We start from the raw sequence: 18,084 nt of genomic DNA on the forward strand, positions 1-18,084 counted from the left end.
TGGCATACCTCACCACATGAGCGCAGCTGAGCTTGGCTCGGCAGGTGGACGACTCTGAAAGGGAAGGAGACTAACTTAGTGTCGCTGTTTTGCGTGATAGCTGTTTGAGCGTCACTTTGGTGCCCAACTATACATATTAATTAGGCGTTATTTGGTGGTGTTAACCGCTGTTGTTGCTGGTTGCTAATCGTGTGTTAACGCTCTGTCGCTGATCTCGCCTGTTTATGAACGATATGATGGAGTGACCGTGATTTCTCCCGTTGCTGTGGCCTGTTGATGTTATTCCGCGCATCTATATGTGTTGCCAAAGTCAGATGTAGATACGTTACTTTATTACAAAACATTTGTACAAGAATAATTAATACATAAATACACGTACGAGTATATGATGCGGACAATCAGCTGTTCTTTACCTTTTCTCCGACCGGCTGGTACGTGATGACGTCACCGAACCGAGAGGGAGAGTGTGAGCGACAACACGCACACGCCCACACACACATACAAACGAACGCGTGAACAAGGTGAGACAACAGAGGGTCACGGGGACTGGTCCGACCAGCGGACGACTTCCCGCGCCACCTCCGGTCAATACACATACAGCAATATCACAGCATGGGAATTCGCGGCCTTAACCTAATGACTTAGACTATGGTGGACTGAGTGTTGACGGATGCCTGCGTCACGCTGCCTCTGGGGAGCGTCTAGTACTGGCGCTGCGGCTGGCGCGCCTGCTGCGGGTAGCTGGGACGCTGCGGCTGCGGCTGCTGCTGCTGCGCGCACTTGGTGACCGTCTGCACGTTCTGCTGGGTGCGGGTCACCTCGACGGTCTGCACGTTCTGGCTGGTGATGGTGTTGGTGATGTACTGCACCTGCGGCTCGTTCTGGGTCTGCGTCTGCACCACCTCGTACGAGCTGGTGACGTACTGGGTCTGGAACTGGGTCTGATACTCGGTGGTCACAGAGGTCTGCACTTGCGGGATCTGTTGAGTGCTGGTGACCGTCACCTCGACCGGGTACTGCTGCGCCTGGGTCTGGGTGAAGGTGTCCGTCTCGGTCACCGTCTCGTGCTCGTCCTCGGTGAAGACCAGGGTGGAGGTGATGGTCTCTACCTGCGGGATGACCACCGTGTTGGTGCGGTAGGCGATCTTGGTCTCCTCCTGGTACTCGGAGCCGCCGGCGCGGGTGGTGGTCTCCAGCTGGACAACCGTCTGAGGGTAGTACTCGGTCTCAGTGACGTACTTGTAGAGCGTGGTCGGCAGGAACTCAGTGCGGGTGTCGTACACGGTCACCGGGATCACGGCCTTGGTCCAGGTCAGGATGTACTTGGTCTCGTCGCGGCACTTGGCACCGCTGCCGCCGGCAGCAGCGCCGCCGCCAAATCCACCACCGACAGCGCCGCCGAAGCCGCCGCCCACACCGTTGAAGGAGCTATCGAGAGCCGGGGCGGCACCGCCGGGGCCACCGTAGCCCTGGGAGGGAGCGGCGGCGGCAGCAGCGGCCGGAGCGCCGTAGTTCTGGTTGATCTGGCGCTTCTCCACCTGTTTGGCGGAGACGGCCAGCACGAGGCACACCAGAGCGACGTGACGCAGCATCTGAGGAAGAGAGGGGAGGGAGAGGGGTGTCAGACCGGGGAAGAGGGGTGTCAGACCAGGGGCGATGGTGTCAGACCGGGGGCGAGGGTGTCAGACTCGGAAAGAGAGTTCGTAAGTTACAGCGAGAGGGTCTAGCAGACCTGGAAAGAGGAGTTGCAGAGGGCAGAAAAGTCGGACAAGCGGGAGGGGATTCTCCTACCGGGAGAGCAGGGACAGACAAGGACATGTATACGCGTTTTTCGGGCTTAGCCTAACCATATAAAACTAGAATGGACTGTCAATTATAGGGAGGGTCTGACAAACCAATTAAGAGGAGTTGGTAAATCGTGGGCATTCGCTAACCGCCCGGAGTTGTTAGCGCTGCCAGCGGAGACGGTTGCCGGCAGTGCTCGATTGGTCTGAGCCCAATTTTCCGGTCCGTGACTGCGAGCCGAGTAGCTCGGTTACATCACCGGCCGTCCTGTGGCGCCGGACAGCGGCGTGCGGTGTGGAGCAGCTCACGCGAGCCCGTGGGAAGCGTCATTAGCGAGCGGCCGCTCGGCGGTGGGCGCAGGAGCGCGCCGCACAGTCACGAGACAGTCTCTTGAGGCGGTCCTCAAGAGTAAGAGTTGACGGTCTCTGATTCGAGGACGGTGCGATTTAGCTGCACCTGGCTACTTTAGGCACAGACTTGTATGAAATCGTAGATGGATCATGACGTTCGCTAAAGAAGGTTGCAATTTACGAGCTTAAGTACATAAATGCTACAAAAATTACTTCCAGCATTTTTTCGTAATCGGACTGCTATAACAGTGCCGTTGGAATGAGGAAATGCACAGATGAATGACATTCAATTCATAACGTTTAGCGTGAGCACGAGGAACATTAAAACTATCTATTGAAAGTACTGCCGTAATGTTGCCGGCCTGAAGCGCAGTGTTCTCACAGCCCTCCCTAGAGTCCCTAATCAGCCCGGGAGGGTTGCGTCATTCAGTGTGTCCACGCGCTCCTAACTGCGGGAAGTGTGTGAGCGATGGCCCAAGTGAGAAGGTACGGCCACGTACGACCATCAGCACCGAACAGCGAACGGCACCGACTCTGTTTTCCTGGAGGAGTCTTGCATCAACAGTAATGACTCGCCGGCGAGCGGCACCCTCGCTCCAATAATGACCGCTTGTTGTCAGAGGGGGCGTGCCGTGGCAGTCATGAAATCACGTATTCATGAGCGAGAGTTTGAAAGTCTCGGCATGCAGACGGGCACATTGCGCGTCAAAAGATGATTGAGAAGGACATAAAGTGGGTACGATGTCGCTTACATTTTTGATCGATAGACCAGCACATTAATGAAAACATGACATTAATTGTACTGAGGGTCCTCTCATCACTTAGCGAAGGCTGCCCAAGCGCACATGACTGAGAGAGCCGAATGGAAGCGACCCTTTAGAGTTCCAGCTCGACGAGAAAGCGATGACAATACTCAGGCATTCAACCAATGCACGATGAATGCCACTGTCATGGCTCCGACTGCAGCCGTAAACGACCGCGGGCGGCGGGGGTGTGACCTGACCTGGCCTAAGGTCACCAATCAGTTGGCACGGGGTCACCCAACAGATCGACTCCGAGTGGAGGGGGCGCCGCTTTCGCCGCCGTCAAGTGCAGGATGCACGACACCCCGGGGGCGGTCAAATGCTCTCAACCACTGGTTTCCGAGACTGGGAAATGCACTTTCACCCCGTTCGTTGGACAGAGACAGTAAGAAGGCAGAGGGACATGGACTCAGCGATTGAGGCATAAACGGAGCTGGGGAGATCGGAAATATGTCGTCATACCTCGATTTGAAGCGCTTCCTCAGAGTCGCGAGATATGGCGAGATATGCACATGGGAACCTTAAAAACGTCACAGATCAATCATGTCGCGGTCAATTGAATCATTTTGATGACGTGACTGTGATTGCAGTAATGGGCCGATGGTAGCAAAAACTGGTACCGCTGTCCGTTACATCTGAACTCTAGCAGATCAAGCATTCTATGCCAAAATAACCACAGATAGAAGCTCCGCATCATAATGCAAATGCAATCAATTTGCGAAAAGACTTTTTTACTGACAGTTTGCCAGTGAGACAAATGTCTCGATCCGTGCCTTCGAGCTATTGTTCTTTTGCAAAGTAACAAACTTGTGTTACTAAAAACATGCACCAGATATGGCCAGGAGAAGGAGAGGCGCGAATTGGAGACTGTGATCTCTCATGGACTGATCTGGACTGAGCATTGCAGCAATGGCCTCCACATACAAGATCGGCTGAACTGCCGGCTGAACACATTCGAGTGCAGATGTTATTATTTCTTTTCATGATTAGTTCCCAGTAACACATTAATCGGGATGGGGGATTTTCCCAGCCACACTTGAATCGGAATTTCACGCGTATAATAAGCTGGATGAAAGAAACGGTCTGCTGAGCCCACTAAACACCGCAAAGTTTCAAACGAAAGTGACATCTCTGTTTATGGCTCGATGCCTGAGCTCACCTCGAAATTTAAAATTTAATATGGAAAATTCTCGGATTTCCAATAAAATTGTGTGAGCTGAAACTGAAGCTGAGACCAATTGCAAGGAAGAGTGAGCATGGAGGACTGCGACGTTAAAAAATAATATAAATAACAACTATTTTATTTTCTAACTGAAGCTTCCGATAGATTTTATGATTTTGAGCTTAAAACGGTTTTATTCTAAGCGGGCGCAGTAAGTCGTTCGTCTTATACACGTAAAAGACATAAAACTGATTATATTACTGATTGACAGATTTAAAGTGATCTTATACACATACTTTTTAATTAAATACTTTCCACCTGAAATTTTCATATATGTACTTAATTACGCAAATCCACTTAATTAAGATCTACCGGTTTTGGGTGACGTACGTTGGCACTGCTGGTACGTGGGTGGAGTGCTTTTATAAAAAAAAAAAATTAAATAAATAACCTACTGGCTATTTTGTTGTTTTTTAACTTTCTCGAAGAAAAACGTATTTACCTATTGAGAAAAAATCAACGGTGTTTTCATAAACGTTTTTTTTCATTGGACGTTTTCAAAATTGAATGTACTTATATATCTTGAAGACCACTTTGCCACGGAGAAGCAGTGTAAAAATCATAATAAGTTGACGTAGTTATAGGAATACGAGTACATATTTTATGTTGAAATGGCGGAAACGTTCTTACGGAAGTCTCGTAAAAAAATCTCGAAAACAGAATTTTCCGAAGCATTTGACATAGAAAGCAGTATTGTGCTAGATATAGGTATAACTGCACGGCCCCATTGTTATTTTAATGAACAAATATTTAGTCGAAAAGTCTAATTTTAGCCACCAAAAACAAGACGATTCATACTTGATAGAGGTATTATTTGCTTTTTCCTGATAAAAGTAGGGTTAAAAAGATCCATTTCGATTTTTGGGATATACAAGGAGCTTTTTTTCTTAGTAAACGATCTGCCAAACAACCTACTGTAACCCGAAATATCTTATATGATGATGTGTTGTTTCCAACTCGCACAAACGAGAATCGTCACCAAGTCGGAGGAGCCACCGGTTCACTGAGGACGCACTGAGTAGATGTCGCTGGGCTCCTCTCACACTGAATATCCAGCTGTGGATGCACACGTCCCTCGGCCGCGTCCCGGGCCGCTGGCTCTCGCCGCCGCTCACCTTGTCTCGTTCAGTCCACCGCGGGTTGACACTGATGCCTCTGGGCCGACGCCGGCTGCCTTTATACTGTCTCTCCGTCGACCGAGTCCTTTCCCGACGACCTGGCCTGAGGGCACGCGCCGGGCCGCGCCGGGACGCGGACCGATGTCGGCCAGCACTGGGATGATGGGTGGACGGGTGCGAGTGGTCCACCTTCGCACAACACTTTGAAGGATCTTTGGGATCGGACGGAATGACCCGCCTTCGTTCAATACACGTAGGACCTAAGACCGGAGAGAACTTCGCCTTCGCTCAACACATGGAAGATCCGTGCAGAGTGGCGTTCCTTTGCACAACCATAGGACGGAACTGCGACCGAGCAGTGTCCCATCTTTGCACAGCACTACGAATGAAGGACTGCTGTGGCCAGTTAGAGGGTCCACCCTTCGTCCAATACATGGGAGGGCATGTGAACCGGAGCTGAGGGAGCAGCCGACCTTTGCACAGCTCTATGAACTTGGAGAACCGGTGACCGGGCGGAATGGTGTCCATTCAGCCGGACATATGAAAGGGACACATGAACGAAGTAAAGTGCAGTGACCCTCCTTCGTCTGATAGTTCAGTGGAAGACCTAATAACCATGGGAGTCACCAACATTCTCAACACCTGTATGGAGGACATATGCAGAGAGGACATATACATGCAGAGCGGTTGGAGCTGCCCGCTCTCGTCCAACACAAGAACTGATGGCCAGTAATCCTTAGCCAAAGCAGCGCTTATCATTGTGGGTCAACGTGACAATTTGTTAGCAAAACACATTTAACAGCATCGTCAAAGCACATTCTAATCTTTACTATATGCATGCGTTTGTGCGTCACTTATGGCCCTGAAGTAAATATTAGTGCTTATGGCATTGTTCTGAAGTTATAGTGTCAATAAACCAAAAGATCCGCACAAAACAAAACGACATAGGCAACATGGTAATATAAATGCAATTACAAGCCATCAATATAATGAGCAATGCTTACAGAGCCAACAAACAATATGCACGCACGTGAGCCTACCAAAAAAAAGATGATACCCTCTTGAGTATGCAACCATTGCGAGCGTGGTGTGTTAGCTATATATCCAGAAACGCAGTCTCTGAGTTAGTGCCCCATGTCGCATCGCTGTCTCCGGGCGACTTAATACAATGGTCGGTTTTCAAATATCTAAAAAACATCAGTTTTAAACTTGTTTCCGGCAAAACTTGTCATTTATTCCTTTTGCACATCACATGCGAGTAATGACCCTTAACCTTCGCCGGCCGAGGGGGGGGGGGGGGTCGGGTGCCGCCCCCCCCACCCATAGGCTTTTTCGCGATAGCTCCGAACACGCCGGCGATAGAGAGCTGAAACTTGGCGTACCTGACCTTTGATTCAAGCCAAATCTTTTGACACCAACCACATTTTCGGGTCAGGTCAGGTCACTGACCTATGACGTCCTAAGTGAACCTCTGCACGGTCTTCAGATGTCGCTACTTCGCAACGTCCTCACAATTTCCCCTTCCCTGGTGGTTGCCTTAGGCATGCCGGGAAGACTAAATTAAAAAAATGTCAGAGGAGCTTTCACAGGGAAATGAAACTTGCAGGACTTAGTACCCATTAGGAGTCTCACCACTTGCATGTCTCGGATATTTCCTAAAGGTCATATGAGTTCAGGTCACTTTCGTCACCTCACATTATAAGTCAATAGGGAAAAATGAAAACTGCTATTCTGGCGCCGGGAACGATCTCCAACTATCTCGAGCACAATGAATCGTGATTTTATGCACTCCTTGCAAGGTTCGATGCGTCAGTTTTGCAATGTTGACCTTGCGTGAAGTCATTTATGACGTCATTAGGGTCATATTAGTTTTTTTTGTCAATAACTTCCGATCAAATTGAGCTAGCGAGTCGGGAAAACCACACACAGAAAAATATTGACACCGTTAGCGGTGTAATTGCACAGTACATATCTGAACACTTGAGGAAAGTTAATTTAGTCCCTTCCCCGCTTAAATTACTCGCGCTTCTAAATGAACACCAGGAAGAAGGTAATAGAACACTGTTAGGAGGGTTGGGTGTTTTACTACATATAGCAAAACACCCAACCCTCCTAACAGTGTTCTATTACCTTCTTCCTGGTGTTCATTTAGAAGCGCGAGTATTTTAACCCTCGCACGACCAGGCCATTTCTCATAACACGAACGACCAGGGGGGGGGTTGTTACGACCCCCCCCTGGCGTTTCGAAACGGAAGGTCGTAGAGCTTAGCGGAAAAAACCAACGGATTGCTCTCAACGAGATCTCGCGATTGGTGGCATATTTTTTGGTCCTAGGTCAACATTTGACCTACTTTTGACCGGTCAAAGGTCAAATTTTCGGAAAAATAGACTTTTTTCAACTTTCGGCGGCGATTGTGGCAAAACGGTGGGAGATATCGACTTGAAACCTTCACTATCGTGTTCCTTGATCAATTCTCTATCGTTTGGTATGTATTTCGTTTCCCTAGCTCTAAAAATGGCGCGTTGGGAGCGCCGGAAGTCGGCAAGGTCACAGTCGGCGGCAGAAATTCGAAAAATCAAAATTTAAATTTTTGAAATCTGATTGTATTTTTGGATTTGGGAGGTCCATTTGCTCCCTATAGAAGCTAATACTGCTGCATATTCCCATTGAGGTGACAAGAATTAGCAAAATAGTGGTTCGGGCGCTTTTCAAAAATAGTACCGGACGCTGTTCCTCTTGTGACGTCATAGCTCCGTGACCTGACCTGACCCGGTCAAGTTTTTTATACCATATGATAGCCAATACTTGCCCCAACATGCATGGGACGTTTCATCACGATCCATCAACCGATGTCCGTACCACCGGCAGGAAACCTCAGGCGTTGGCACTCAGTTTGTGAAAATCCCGCCGGAGGCTGTACCTCTTATGACGTCATAACTCCGTGACCTGACATGACCCGATCAATTTTTTTTCGGCAAAAGATGCGCAAAGGTTGCCCCAAAGGGTATTGAAAATTTCAGCCCGCTACGACAAGCCGTTTAGCGTGCACTTCGAAAAAACCTCAGGGGGGGGGGTTGATACAACCCCCCCCCCTAGGCGTTCTAGGGTTAAGCGGGGAAGGGACTAAATTAACTTTCCTCAAGTGCTCAGATATGTACTGTGCAATTACACCGCTAACGGTGTTAATATTTTTCTGTGTGCACTCAGGAAGACCTGCCAAATCGAATGATATGCGACATGACCTCCTTCGACTAAGTTCGTGACCTGGGGGCGCTGACCTAACCGTGACCCGAGGTCAACACCCTAAGTTGACCTCACCCAAACAAAAAGTATATCATTCGACGCGCCTGAACGAGGCGAACATGCCAAAATCGCGGCTCTGCGGCCGTTATTTGCGAAGTTATTCACCAAAAACGTAACCGTGCCTTGGAGCACTTGACCTGACTTCAGAGATCACCGGTTGACCTCGGAGCTTCAAATCGGGCATCAAGCTCTGAGTCTCATAGCGGCGCACACGCTCGTATTTTCCACGACGCGCTAGCTCCACCAGGGGCGAGACGGCGAAGGGGTCGTACCTCCCCCTCGGCCGGTGGGTATGTAGAAAACCGATTATCGTCAGATCTTATAGCTATGACGCTAACAGAGTTTTCGGGAAAGAATTATTACATAAGTCTGCACTTCATCTCTCTGCACCGTTCAAACATTGTCGCAGCCTCGCAGCGCCTGCAGTGTCAGCAAATCTGACGCAGAGAGACGGAAACTTCAAGAAGCAGTATACGCTCTAGAGTCTCTACCTACAACTTGTATGCCTTAGAATTTTTATATTGATCTTCTTAGGTCAGGTCGGTTACGGCTGCTCTACGGCTGATCTACGGCTGCCTCAAGGTATAAATTGTAATTTCATACCATCCTGACAATGTCGGATGGTATGGTCCATGAACCCACATGGACCACACAAAAGTGAACCCAACATGAGCTGCAAATAGAAGAAGCACTATATGGCCTACTTCAACCATCTACATATATCTGACATGTATGTGCATTTTGCATGGATTTTACCTGACTTGTTTCGTCCTGACCTTGATTCGAGGTCAATACTTGATTCTTTTAAATTATTGCTTTTCACACAGCTGAGCACAACAAACACGGTAGTATCAAAAACTTTTTTACTTAAATCTCTGCGCCTTTTTTGGAGAAGTTATATGTCTAGAGCGTAATGCCAACAGCGCAGCCTTTTACTGAGTCTAAGAGGCCCACGAGCTTATGCACGGAGGCTGGAATTGGATATAAGTTGGCAGTTGCTGCGTCCGGTCCACACGCTCTTTTTTTCCACCGTTTATTCACACAAGCATTTTATATGTTGACCATAGCCACAGCACCAAATCGCCCACCCATTGGCCACATGGTTCGCGTTTCCGCCCACACGCTCTTTTCTGTGGAGCTCTAAATTATTGAAGGCAGAACTTTGGGATGTTATATTGTTCCTTTCTTCATCCGGTATATGGAAAGCCGAAATGTCTGGAAAGGATTTAAAGCATACTAAAGTGCATTGCTGAATGTGTATTTATTGGTTTATTAGTATGAATATTAAAGGGACCCTCCCACCTTCAAAAAAGTAATTGAATTGCATAAAAGTGGTGTCGTATGGTTCAAATTGAACAAAAATGAATATCTACCAAATTTCATTTAGAAATGTAAACCTGTTTTTGAGATATTGGACAATTACTTTTGCTTATTTTTCGGAGGGTCTACGCTGTTCCTACCAAGATTCCTTTACTACTCAGGTTGGTTCACTAGGGAAATAAAGGCGCCGTGGTGACGTCATCAGAGGAAATCCTTCACGTTCAAATGAAGGGGTCATTTGAATTGCTGATTTTGGCTCGATACAGTCCTATTTTTTTCAGTTCATTCAGCCCCTTTCTCGTAATGAGGCGAATTCATTGTTACATTGGTACAACTTTTGAGGACACATAATCCTTGTTTTTTCTCCAGGTCGCTCAACTTGGTATCCTTTAAGTGCGGCAGATGTTGTGCGCAAACAGCATGTGCCACCACTGCTTCACAAAGATGTTAGTATAAGATTTTAATATCGTTAGATCTGCGCTGACGTCACAAATTCAGAGGGGGTATTCAAATGCATTAGCCCCTCTGAATCCAAAGCGCTGCAACTTTAAAAATAAATATCTCCGAATTAAAGTCTTTCTCGATGTTGTGAGTGCCAAAACCGGTGAGTGCGAGCCAGGGACCCCGATTTGACTATCTCAATTCAGGACTAATGTTAAGGTGGATGTTCACTTTAACCCTCGCCTGCATTGGTGTTTTGCCAACCAGGAACGTACCTATAAAGGGGGGGGGGACTACCTATACCTACCTATACCTAAGACTCACCATCGTTTTAAAGACATGATGTGGAGATGAATTGTGAATTAAAATGAAATCGGACTTACTCCACAAGAGTTCGTTGGGTCGGAGCTTTCGAATTGTATTACAATTCTTCGTCAGCGAGAGTCGTATCGGATGTTAAGATCGAATCGAAGGTACAGTGCGGATCGAACAAAATATTTTGTTCGATCCGCACTGTACCTTCGATTCGATCTTAACATCCGATACGACTCTCGCTGACGAAGAATTGTAATACAATTCGAAAGCTCCGACCCAACGAACTCTTGTGGAGTAAGTCCGATTTCATTTTAATTCACTCACCATCGTAGCATGCTTGGAACTGTGCAGAGCTGAACCAGACAGCGGTGCAATTATTTCAGAGCAAAGTGGTCACCGAGATAAATGCAGCAGTGGTAACACACACAGCCGTCACTATGCCCAGTCCCAGCAGATTCCAAGTGTTTGAACTTGGATGAGCAATGAGCAATAGCATATTGTTTTGTCAAACGCGTATTCGCTCCATTTGTTGATGGGAACGTTACATCACTCACCGACCTTCCCGTACGATAGATGATGGACGGTTCGCTGAACTTAATTGATGAACCACGCTCTGAGGCGGACGGATTACGGGACTGCTCGACCAGCGCAGTGGGGCTGCTATAACAAACAAACAAAAACATAAAGAAAAGAACACCTCAAACGTCCAGAGAATATTGAATACCTGTACAAAAATTGAAGTAAATGTGCCTCTTTATTGCAACTTTGTTGCTAAACTAGCAACCATTGTCAGCATGATGATTCATGGCGACATTTTACAAGATACGTGAAAACACGCATATTCAAAAGAAGTCAAAGCTATATCCTTTTTGGACCCGCCAAAGATTATAACACGTTAGCAGTGATTTCACAATGTCGGTTACAGCGAAGCGTTACAGGTGGGCGATAGCATTTAGCTGCCGCGCCATGACCATATTAACAGCGGGCTTCACGCATCAAACTGCCAATTACTGTCAGGGAAATTATGAACCATGACCCATTGGGCGGCGATTGTTGTTTTTAGTGAGGACACGTAGCGGCGGGTCGGTGGGGCATTATAGACCGTCTCAGTATGCCACGAAACATGTCCTACATGCACAGTCGGCGTCCGGCGAACCACTTTCGGGCTAGCAGTTAGCACCCGATGATCCGATCGCTCCCTATCGTATAGCGTGAGGGAGGAGGGGGCTTTGATACGACAGTCGACAACAGTTGTGATTGGTTCTTATATTTGTTACTTAATATCATCAAGTTTGCCAGAATATGTAGTACTACTTTAATGTTCCTTTAATGTGTATGTTCCAATGTGAATATCTTGAATGGCTTTAGTTGGTCTACTCGTATGTAGATTTCAAGGTTTTCTTGATCTTCCTTAAAAGTTAATGGCTTATTACTTTTGTTCTAATAAGAAATGAAAACACGAAATCATCTTTTACGAATGCATAATAAAACAATTCCTTCTCTGCTAGACTAGGTGAACTGAACCGGTACACAATAAGTTTGGTGATATCTTTTTGGTTTGGTGAACCATTATGTCGGGTCAGGGGCCATTACCTCAGGTCAGAGGTCACCCGAACATAATGGGTTTTGCCTTTATACGGCAGCTTTATTTCAGAGCATCACTCTAGTGCTTCATGCTTCATACTAGTGGTGCCAATTTCATGAAATTTCAATTCCAATTCCGATCCAATTCCAAGAAATTGCCAAGTAAATTTCCAATTTTGTCCAAACCGGGGGCTATTCCAATTTTTAACGATTTTTGCATTTTTTTGCGTAAATTTTAAAAGTGTTTAAAAGCGTTTTAAAGGCCTCCGTTTTAAAATTTTAAATTTTAAAGGCCTTGTGTTCCGATTAATTTCCAAAAAAATGTTAAGAATTCCGTCCAAATTCCAAATTGGAATTGGACAAAAATTGGAATTCCAAGAAAAGAAATTCCGATTGGCACCAATACTTCATACCATTCCCCTCACCAGGTCAAGATCAGGACGGAAAGCTAAGGTCAGCTTTGGTTAGTTCATCCAGAAGAGCAGTGACATGTCAGAATACTGACTCAAGCTGAGGCATCAGGTGATTCCTCGCCACTCAGCTTCCACTTGAAGGCTCCATCCCTGACGTGACGGGACAAACCGGGACCCGTCACGAATGCTGACGTCACGTTACACCTGGTGACGTCACGGACGAGCAAAGTCGCATCAGACACGCCACCGAACGTCATGGTTTCACTGCAGACAGTCTGCATCATGCAGAGTGAATGCTGGGTCTGCAGCATTCACTGTCACAGCTCCGGCACCGCGTTGTTGCACATGGCATGCGCTTGGGACACCTGCCGTGGGGTGCTCACGATAAACCATGTCTCTCCAGTGTTATATGCTGATGCATTTGCTGTGTCAGGGTATTATTGTGCCACTGGCCAGTTTTCCGCTGGTTTGGTCAGTTTTCCCATTTCCCAAGAAATAACTGATACTATTTTTATGCATAAGTGGGACTGAAAAACTATTGAATTGACTGAAACTATTTTTATGCATACCTAAGTGGGATGCTTGCTGCTTGCTAATAACCGCGGTCCAAGTATCTACAGGAAAGCTCCAACAAAGCTATCATGCATCTCGTGTGATGTAGCTGTTGTTGCGAGGTATACAGCGGCACTGGCTAGTCGTGGTCCTCATCTCCACTATTTCTCCCTTCCCCTCCACTCCACTCTCCTCCCATCCTCTCCCATCTTCCGGCCCCTCCAGGGAAGATTCACCGTCGCTCCTCACAATTCACATTCCTTCCATTCCCCGACAACCGTTTGGAAAGCGACTTGCCACTCCTAAGGTCTGATGGAAAGAATCACGAACAACAGAAACTGACCGGGCCACGTCACGGCCTTCCTCCAGAAAGCCAATGCTAAATCGCTCTAACACCGAATAACATACATCTCGTGCGCATGTAGCATTGAACTTAAATACTTCTTTGATCTAAGGGCAAACAACTATTGTTTGCCTCAAATCTTTATTCACCTGGCCAGTCTCAACACTCGATAAAGGGTAGCCGACGCAGACATTGCGATTTTCTCTCGTGTTTGGGCTCTGTTTCAAGCTCGCCGACTAACGCTAGGGGCGTCGGAACGTTGCGCCGTGAATGGCGTGTCATGCCTCTCACTAAACGCGGTCTCTCATCGCCTGCCGCCCTGCGCCGCGCCGACACAGGGGTGCGTGCCGCGACTGTCGCACGGGCGCCGCGACCGCCGCACGGGCGCCGCGATGGCCGCCGGCTCTGGACCAAGGCCGAACTCGTGGGAAGGTGGCAGCCGCTAGACACGCCATGGACCAGCGCGTAATGACCAATTACAGAATCTGCATTTGACAGATTATTAGCTGTTTGGCAGTGAATCGTTTCTGGTGCTAATGAAAGCGCCGACTTACGTCCTACAAATAAGGAGAGAAATCTCTTCCTGGACAGAACTCTGGCGATAATGATTGGTTGCCGGTATAGACCGTTAAAAGTGACCCCATCACAGTCGCAAAAAAGAACATGTGTGACAATCGGCATGTAATGCTAGCTAAACTATACGAAAAAAAACTTTTTTTTGTGTTAAGCTCAGGCTACACTATCATCGTTTTTTCGGTTTCTGCGTGATTTCGGTTTCCGCGTTTTTACGGTTTCTGCGTTTTTTCGTTCCGGGCGGCCGCCGCGTGGACGGTGTAGTTTAGGTATAGCATATAGTGATGGATAAGTGATCAAATTAATTACTTATTCATGTTAAATATTATCGTGTTGTAACAAAATAATAATGAAATAATTTTTTTTAAAGATTTTACAACTAAAAAGAATATATTTTCGATCATAATCATTTGTCAGCTTAGTTACAATTATCATATTGATGAGTGTTGAAACACATAGGAATCATTCATCACTAAAACGAAATCCTGCATGAACCGAAAAAAAAGTTCACAGCTCTGAACTTTTTTTCGGTTCCGATTCGTCGGTTTTTGCGGGTTTTCGTTCCACGGGACGCCAGACTGGCAGTGTAGCTTGCGCAATGCATTCGCTATGAGGCGAACTTGACGACGCGAACCGAAATCCCGCAGAAACCGAAAAAACGTCGGAATTCATGCTAGTGTAGCTCCTAGGCTTTAGGGACATTTGTCATGTTAGGCAAGTTATGAAAAGATCATAGCAGCCCCACGAGTCAAAGTTGATGAAACGTATTCGAACAAAATATCTATAGGCTGGCTGTCTGCCTTTGTCATTATAGCCCAACTGTTGGAGGTCACTTCTCATGACGACCATCAGAATGGGTAGATGTTATACGCGTGTAGGTATATGTTAAGTGCTATAATCTGGTGTTCTCTGTCAAATTATAAGCACCCCCAAAGAGCTGACACATGTTTTACCTACTCATGCAGCTATATCTAAGAAAATAGGTTGGTCTGTTGATGGCGCAGCGTGCTCTTTATCGGCACTCAGCAGATACCAAGCAATCGTTATCTGAGTGTATTTTCCTTTTTCAAATTCGTATTCCTATCTAACAGCTAACAATAGGTCTATGACTCAAGTGTAAATTCATGCTCTCGCTGTCCGAGACGTGAATATTCCTACCGACAGAGAACACTGTTACTTCATAACCCCATATATCCAACCATCTCCCCCCTGCATCTAATTATTAGGACGGCTCGCGGGGAGCTGTCAGAGGTCTCATCTCGCAGTGGCTGGCACACAGGACTGACGGCCCGGAGCGGTGGGTTTTCCATTTCTCAACTACCTCTCCATGCAGCTCAGCACAGAGAGGCACGGCCGCAGGGGCGGACTGAGTGTTTGTACTGCGGAACCATCCAGAGGTGGATGCATCCTGACAGACCGTCAACTGAGGGATGAGAGACGGTCGAGATTACGCACTATCAGTCAGATGGACTGGCGTCGGAACAGAGAACCGAGAGAACTAACTGCTGTCGATCGGAATGACCATTAAGGGGGAGCGCCACTGAATGTCAATGGGTTTTATACGGACGGAGTGACGCCAGGCTCGGACTGCAGGGTAATTAATTAGGGAGAGGCAAGAGAAGTTAAATAAGGAGTGTGCGGGGGAGGCACTCAATTGCAGGCAATTAATGGGAGCCCCAGCCTCAGGGTCGACTACGCTGCAAAAGGACATTTCGCCTTTCTCTTTGGACAGTGAGTGTCGAGGGATCAGTAATCTAGGACGGAACCAATTTCATGATCCCTTCGGCACACCGAATACAATGCTTGCAAGGACATGTGCGGGTGCATGAAAGATAATTCCAACAAACAATTAAACGCTGCTAGTGCTTGAAATAACATATTTGAAATGCAGGGTTTGTATTGTACAGTGCTCAAGTCGATTGAAGACTTGAAGTCGATTGGTGCATCTCATTCAAGATAAGCTCTACATACATTCGATCTTCACGTTCGTTTAATCATAAATGATGAAGTAAATGCCGAAGTAGGATGAGCATAACATTATCATTTATAGTTCTCCATATCAATGTAAGATCCTTTGTATAGGTAATGAAACATGTGAAGCATTTGATCTGCCAACATGTAAGGTGGAGGACCTTACCAAGTTAAACTATTCAAGCTTTAACAGCAAATCTGAAGAGGCATACAGATCGACTGCACCATTGAATTATTCATTTAGAACGTATTCTGAAATAGATCGGTCAAGGCTATTGTTTTTTTCCACCGTCTATCGATAGGTAGGTACGCTGTTTTCCAGGAACAAAAAAAAAAGAATATGTGTGGATATGTTCTGCACGACTCAGCTCGGCTTCAGGTGGTGAGATGGCCGAGCACCACACATGAGCTGTTGAGTGGTAAGATGCGGCGGCAACATGTGGTGTTACCTGTTGACGCGTCATCGTAGTCTCCACAATTTGGTGTTACTTATTGATGCGGCATCGCAGTTTCCAGTTTCCACGGCTTGATGGTCTGTCTGTCTAGATCTAGGTCTGTCAATGTGCTTTGGTGCTACTGGATGATGCACTATCGCAGTCTCCACGGTTTGTGCTACTGGATGATGCACCATCGAAGTCTCCGGGGGGGATGGGTTAGTGTTACTGTGTGATGTACCGTTGCAGTCTCCGCAGTTTTGTGCTACTGGATGATGCACCATCGAAGTCTCCATTGCTTGGTGTTAGTAGCTGATGCACTATCGCAGTCTCCATGGCTTGGTGTTACTGGACGATGCATGCATCATCGCAGTTTCCATGGTTTGGTGTCATGATGTGTCATCAGTCTCCATGATTTGGTGTTACCATGGATGATGCACCATCGCAGTCTCCATGGCTTGGTGTTAGATGATGCACTATCGCAGTCTCAGAGGTTTTGTGTTACTGGATGATGCACCATCGCAGCCTCCATGGTAAGGTGTTATTGGATGATGCACCATCGCAGTCTCTGTGGTCTGCTGGTCCTTGGTGATGCATCGTCGCAGTTTCGACGGTTTAGTGGTACTCCTTTTAGTGTGCTATCACAGTCTCCGGAGTCCGGGGCTTAGCGTGATGTCATCGCAGTCTCCGAAGGTTGGTGATACCCCTAAGTGTAGCATCGTAGTCTCCAGTGCTGGTGTTATCCGTCGATGTTTCGTTGCAGTCTCCGTGCGGCATACCTTCTTTTCATACGTGGAAACAGCTTCCATAACAGCCATTAAAATCTATTTTGGTCTGATAGACCCAGTTTCTGTTGCCTTCGGATGTGATTGAGGGATGTGATCAATTATCACTTGGGATGTAACTGGATGGGACCGGCTCGTCTGGAGGTGCGGCCCTTTACCGGACGGCCGTCATAAGCTCACCAAATAGCGTCGCAAGTCGCGACCATCACCTCTCCAGACACCCAGAGATGCTCTTCACTGGCTCGTGGAGAAACGATTACGAAACCCCAGTGACGCGGCAAAAACGCCCGGCGAAATATTCGCGGAATGTGTAACCGCTCGGGTATCGATCAGCATTCGGTATTCACAAAATCGTGACTGCGGTCATGACTATGCGAGCATACGTCTTTTTGTGGTTTTCAGTGGCAATCTTTAGCCCATTATCTCGTCGTTTTCGCAAGAACGTTTAGTGTCGCTATCGGCGAAGCTATTGAGATATCAGACTGCTGGCTATCGATCAGAAGTCGGTACCGTGCCTTCACATAACTCTCCAAATGAATGGTTGCCCCTCTCCCTGGGCAGATGGGGCCAGGCCATTGCTTGTCTACGCGCACGACGCCCTACTCCAAGAGGTATCGAAACGGAGATCGCTGCTAGAAATATGTACCGACACATTGGAGAGCGCTGGTGACCCTTCATAACGCCAAATGACTGCAAACGGCTCAGCTAGCGGGCGTTATATTTTTTTTTCAAGCGAGAACATACAACCCTCCCCGTCGCGACCGTCGTCCC

At 47.4% G+C, this 18,084-nt stretch overlaps 1 protein-coding gene across 1 annotated transcript; it reads right to left on the bottom strand.

Moving 5' to 3' along the window:
* Nucleotides 1–317: 317 nt before the first annotated feature.
* On the bottom strand, nucleotides 318–5,317 carry LOC122375574. Its single transcript, XM_043355063.1, has 2 exons — nucleotides 5,276–5,317; nucleotides 318–1,592 (listed from the first exon to the last, which is right to left on the bottom strand). Exon 2 carries the CDS (start codon nucleotides 1,590–1,592, stop codon nucleotides 702–704), a length of 891 nt encoding a protein of 296 aa, XP_043210998.1. The 5' UTR covers nucleotides 5,276–5,317; the 3' UTR covers nucleotides 318–701.
* Between the last annotated feature and the right edge of the window lie 12,767 nt (nucleotides 5,318–18,084).

Source organism: Amphibalanus amphitrite, unplaced genomic scaffold (assembly GCF_019059575.1).
Source record: "Amphibalanus amphitrite isolate SeventyFive unplaced genomic scaffold, NRLGWU_Aamphi_draft 001875F_arrow, whole genome shotgun sequence".
NCBI classification, from domain to species: domain Eukaryota; kingdom Metazoa; phylum Arthropoda; class Thecostraca; order Balanomorpha; family Balanidae; genus Amphibalanus; species Amphibalanus amphitrite.